General features: G+C 35.4%; 1 protein-coding gene across 1 annotated transcript; it reads right to left on the bottom strand.

The window, feature by feature from the left end:
- Positions 1 to 651: 651 nt before the first annotated feature.
- On the bottom strand, positions 652 to 5609 carry LOC145070690 (cucumisin-like). Its single transcript, XM_079017646.1, has 10 exons — positions 5441 to 5609; positions 5190 to 5278; positions 4709 to 4800; positions 4383 to 4620; positions 3786 to 4299; positions 3603 to 3703; positions 3272 to 3493; positions 3084 to 3195; positions 1463 to 1676; positions 652 to 1362 (listed from the first exon to the last, which is right to left on the bottom strand). Exons 1-10 carry the CDS (start codon positions 5531 to 5533, stop codon positions 827 to 829), a joined length of 2211 nt encoding a protein of 736 aa, XP_078873772.1. The 5' UTR covers positions 5534 to 5609; the 3' UTR covers positions 652 to 826.
- Positions 5610 to 5829: the final 220 nt, after the last annotated feature.

Below are 5829 nucleotides of genomic sequence, written 5' to 3'. Positions count from 1 at the left end.
AAAATTGAAATTCATTTGAGATTGTTAGTTGTTTATATTGGTGTTATTGCATTTAAAACTCCTAAACTTTATGCAATCTAACCCTTTTAATTGTGGTGGAGTTCAGTGAGGATCTGGAAGCTTGAAGCTCCATCCATGAGAGAATTTCACCCTCCCACGTTTTTTAAATGTTCTTTTGCTTTGCTTTTTCTGTATCTAAAATGCTTAGTCATCATCGTGGTCAGACCTTCCCATAACAGAACATGTTGGCGATCTCAAGATACTTCATCAAGATCGAGAATTTCCTATAATTAAAAATCAGTCAAGTAAAAAGCAATAAAAAATATACATATAAACTTACTTATACAAAGAATTTACCTTGAGATGTTCGATCATTGGCATTGCATTCTTTTGTGCGAGGTCTACATCTTTTAGTTTCATCATAATTAGTCTCGCCCTCAAATATTTCATTGACGATACTCATTGGTGGAGTAACTTTAGTTTCAATCTTACCCCTTGGTAATTATAACTAGATCATTTTGAAAGTACTTATTGAAGTCGATTACAAGTCTACAACCAGATGAATAACTATTATGATTAACGACATTTTTGACTACCTTAAAAAATGAGTTTGCTTATGAGATACAAAACTACAACATACACACAGATTTTGGTAGCACTATAAAGATCTCAATTTTAACTTATCTTGGAGCATGAATTGGTTTATAAGATATAAATATAAAAAATAGACATTCACATCTGCAGTATTGTAAAATTCATATAAAATCGCTCTCAATTGGTTTATAAGAGGATACAATAATCTTTGTAGTAAATCACATAATCATTATCATGGCACATGCACAACGATGGGGCTTCTCACTTGATGCAGTCCATCATCCCATGTCAAAGCACCAGAAACAATCGGGTTGTCTAAGTTCTGTATGGTTGCCTGCACAGACACCTTAAAAGACAGCTTTTGCCCAATATGTTGGAACCGTAAAACATTGGGCTCAACCTGTATCCTCAAACCGCTAACAAGTGGTTGAGTTATGAAAGCTCTATATGTTGATGTTGCAGAGCCGACATTGGTGACAGTCCTATTGAAACTTGAATCAATGACTTTCTTTCGCAGTGTGGGTATGACAAAGGAAGGGTAGTTTAGATCCTTAGTTTGTTCCATGATCTGAGAGCAGCTACTGCTGTTGTCCCCAGTGAGGCTTCTAATATGTTGGCTACTGTAGCCTTCCTGACACAAAAGACTTACGTAATCTACCTCATCAGCATCATATATCAGCCCAGGTTTCATAGCTTTAATTGGATTAAGATTGCCAGCTCCATATGCAAATTCAGCATCTGTGTTGATCCGGGCACTCATAGTAGAAGCTTCAATTAATCATTTTCATTCAAGAATTTATGTCGTTAGAGTTGGATATACAAATGTAGGTAGATACGCGATATTCGTATTTAACACTATATAGTTTACCTGTTGTCATGAGAGCCGACTTAATGGCTGCAGGAGACCATGTTGGGTTAAATGTTTTGATATACGCAGCTATCCCACTGACGTGTGGGCATGCCATTGATGTCCCTGATATCATGTTGAAAGGAACAGCTCTGCGGTCTCCTTCTACTTCGGTAATTGGAGCCACAGGTGGCCATGCTGCTAGAATTCGTACCCCAGGAGCTGTTAGGTCTGGCTGTATATATAAATCGAATAAAAATTATATGAGCGTAGTCTTTTTTTTTTTTTATTATTTTTTTTTAAACGACAAATACAAATATATTTAAACTACTCATAGATTACTCAACTCCACAGTCAGATTTGAACCCTCGAACTCAAGGAGGAAGGGCAACACCGGATATCGCTGGGATAGAAGCCCTTTGGTCGTATATATGAGCGTTGTTAGTAGTACAATATTGCAAATCATTTATGCTTTCAAACTGTGATATGAATTATTGTGATTGTTCAATATACATAAACCTAGCCATTTTGGTTTTCAAAAATACCCTCATACATATTATGTGCGGGTGCGTGGGTGTGTGTGCCCATACACATATACTTAACAATAACCAATCATTTTGACGCCCAATTATAATTCAAACTGTGATCTGAATTATCAATAAAAGTTCAATGTACATATATAAAAATGAGGTGGGGTATAAATTAAAAATGTGATGAGGTAGGGATAAATAATGGAGCTTTAACTTAAACTAAAGAAGGGAGTGTAATATCAAATGAAATCAATTAAAATGGGGCCACTCATAGTCTTTGAAGCGGTCCTAAATCCGAAATTTGTGAACTGCCATCTTGGAATAAACTTGAAGTCACTATCGGGCATAGGATTTGGACTTCTTAGAAGCCTAAAGGACCACTTGTGAATAATCAAACCGTCACTATAACTGTTGATACCACACTTATTACAGATGTCCCAAATACTTTGGTGAGTGTTCATATTGTCACAAAGACATTTATGAATTTTAAATTATTTGGAGTTCCTATCATCCGTCTTTGCTGACTTTTCAAATTTCAACCGTCCGTGGCTTTACCTATGACCCATGAGTTGTCGCCAATAAATATATTAAAGATGCTTTTAGCGACAGATTACAAGTTGTCTCTATATATCTAGTAAGTACATGGCGTTGCGAAACTTGTCTAAAACGATTTGAAAAGCTTAACTATTTAAACACAATAATTCGGTGCATACTAGTAGGTCCTGGTATCCACAATATTCATGTAAATGATCATGATAAATTACTTTAATTACGACAATAACTATTTAATTGATTGTTGCATTATCATTTTACTCTCCATACAATTCTATTAATATTTTCTATAATGAATTCAACTCTATAAAATTCAATGGAACGTAAAGTTTAAATAGTTTTTTTTTTTGTTTTTTTTTGGATTAAAGAGTTCAGTTGACATTAAACTTCATATCCATTAAACCCTAACATGACATCCCATTGATAAAGTTTAATTTATTTAGACATTCCATCTTATTCAAGTCTTTTATTAAACTATGTAATATGGATGCTCTAAGAATATAGATTACTTTTGTTATATTTTAAGTCACTCGTTTATAACCCAAAAACACATGAATTACCTTCAGGATGCTTGTAATTGTTGGATTTGGACCTCTTGATGAAAAAGAGGCAACATACGGCCTAGTCGCATTGTTGTCGTCTTCACTTTTCATTATTATTGCAGTTGCATTTCTGAAATGAATTTTTAAAGAGTTGATCAGTTTATGTAATTAATAAACTCTTGAAGATTGAAAAATAGGTTAATTACCTTGTTGACTGTATGTAGCGGGCAATTCTTATTGCTTGCTCGGAGTTCACAACACTAACAGGCAAAGTATAAGAACGCACGAGTTCAAAATAAGGTCCAGGATATGTCATGATAGATCCGACAGCACCAGCCAACATTTCAGGTTCTCCAGTCGATATAGCATCACATAATATTATTTTTCCCTTCACTAAATTCTTGTCCAATGAGTTTGGGACGCAAAACCTGATACACATACACATTCATGAACAAATGGAAGATAATTAGATTATATATAATTTTATTGTTATAGTTAAACAACACTTCTATTTAAGAAAAATCTTACTTAATTTACCTCGATATTGATCCATTGAATCCAGCCGTGATATTCGGCACATCTCCAGCATAGATTAAAGGATACATTCTGTCAAGTGTAAATGGATTTATTGAAACTCCCTGAGATAAGAAGGAAATCAGCATTTTTTTTCCTTAATAAATGATGTATTAATAAGTAGGTTTAAAGAGAGATAGCACTCACATTAACAACTATACCATTTCCTAGTCTTACTGGGGTGATTAAATCAGGGTTTTTAGTGCTAGCACCCACGGAAAGAATCCATGGAGCGATACTACCGGTGGTCTGTGGCATAGGTCCTTCGTTCATAGCAGATTGTACAGTAAGTATTCCTTTTTGCATTGCATGAAAGGAGCCAATAGCGTAAACATCATTAAAAAGCTCTTCGGCAGATGTTAAGCCAGCAGAAACGGTGATTATGTCAACACCATCAGCAATGGCAGCTTCAAAAGCAGAAAGAACGTCCTCGCTTCGGCAACCCTCTATCCAACACACCTTATATACTGCAATCCTAGCTCTTGGCACACCCCCTCGAGCTATTCCTGACTGGAGGCCAAGTAGATTTGCATTCCTCACTACGTTTCCTGCAGCAGTGGATGCGGTGTGGGTTCCATGACCATCAGAGTCTCTCGGTGATTTCAACTCTTTCGGGTCGTATATTCCATCTGCCTTGAAGTATCGCGCTCCGATTATTTTGCTGTTTACATTACCAAGAAAAAGTCAGAAACTAAGAAAAGAATAAATTAACACATATATTAGGAATTGAAATGAATCTATTACTTGTTGCAAGTGAAATTCGCTTCGCAAATTCCCTTCCATTTAGCAGGAGGAGGACCATATCCTAGGTCAGTGAAACTGGCAGATTCCGGCCAAATTCCGGTGTCAAAAACCCCGATGATGATATCACTTTCGGTTGTTGATCTGTTGACTGTAAGTGGGAAACCTAAGAAGTCCCATGAGCTTGCGGTTGCCAGTTTATTCGATTTGCTAGGAAACACAGAAACAACCCCCTCCATCCCTATATGTATATATAAATGAATCTTCCAAGATTAAACTGGATTCATATGATCTTCTACATGTTTAATGAGACATCTACATATGAGTACCTGACAGCTTCTTAACCTCCTCTTCCGTAAGTCTTGCTGAAAATCCATGGAAGCTTTTACTGTATCTTTGAAGCATATGTTTCTTTGCATCCCTGCCATAGTAAAGTTACATGCGAGCAACTGGGTGATTAGTATCCACCGTATACGTGTCATTTTTTTGTCAAATGTCAAAAGTATAGAACCTTTAAAACGAAAACTATATACCTAGTCTCATACTCTACACTAAAGAATTCATATTTAAAACGAAATTGTGGCTACGATTTGCCATTTAACCAGCTCCTGTTATATACCCTTGATATATCTTGTGTTAGTGACGGGTTCAGTTGATGTGTATCTGTACAAACGGCTACCAAATGTTGGAGTATATATTACACTCCAAATTGCATTTACTGTTACTAAAGATTCTTAACATTTAAAGTCGGCTCTACCATAAGAATTATCAAACTGTAAATTAGATATGGAGTAGGATGAGGTAGGTGACCTGCCAACAACTTCTTGTAGCATTCTCAAGTGAAAGGATGAGGTAGACGCATCATCTCGAGCGTTGTGGCCCATATACACCACGTATACCTGCATATAACCAGTTACTTTACCATTGATCATTTTAACTGGAAACATTAAACTCATTAAACAAAACATGGCTTGTATCCAGGCGATGCCTTCTAATCATAAAAAATGAGTAAAGTTACGATGACATCTATTATTGTGTCAGAAAGGTAGAAGATTACATACCTTTCGATTGCTGTCAGATTCAGCTTGAATTGATTTAGGTAGAAGCAGCAGAAGGAAACATATGTTGAAAATGAGAGAATGTTGGATTGCCATTGAAGATATAAGTTGGTTTGATAAGTTCTAATTCAGTATTCTTGTGTAAGAATTGAATTTATATACAAACTTGTGTAGTGTTTGTTTGATAAAAATCTAGGAAAAGGTCCATGAGTTTGAATAAGCAACATGCTTATATTGTCAATAAGTCCTTTTGATAAGTACATATATTTGACCTGTTTTAATTATTCTTTAAGCAAAAATTAATAAACGCGTCCCAAATCCTAATCTATTTATCAGCAACCAGAAAATACAATATTCCCTTATTATAAATTAAATACAATATTGAATTTGAC

The sequence above is a fragment of the Lactuca serriola genome, chromosome 8 (assembly GCF_051521515.1).
Source record: "Lactuca serriola cultivar US96UC23 chromosome 8, Lser_US96UC23_V15, whole genome shotgun sequence".
NCBI classification, from domain to species: Eukaryota; Viridiplantae; Streptophyta; class Magnoliopsida; order Asterales; family Asteraceae; genus Lactuca; species Lactuca serriola.
The sequence above is the reverse complement of the archived record's forward strand: the minus strand, read 5'-3'. Positions and strand labels throughout refer to the sequence as shown.

Bases quoted from the DNA above. Each gene is read 5' to 3' on its own strand.
- LOC145070690 (XM_079017646.1), bottom strand. From the start codon at position 5,533: ATGGCAATCCAACATTCTCTCATTTTCAACATATGTTTCCTTCTGCTG. The intron at 4,801-5,189 runs GTCACCTACCTC...TTACTATGGCAG, and splicing joins CTACAAGAAGTTGTTGGCAG to GGATGCAAAGAAACATATGC. The intron at 4,300-4,382 runs GTAATAGATTCA...TAATGTAAACAG, and splicing joins GCGAATTTCACTTGCAACAA to CAAAATAATCGGAGCGCGAT.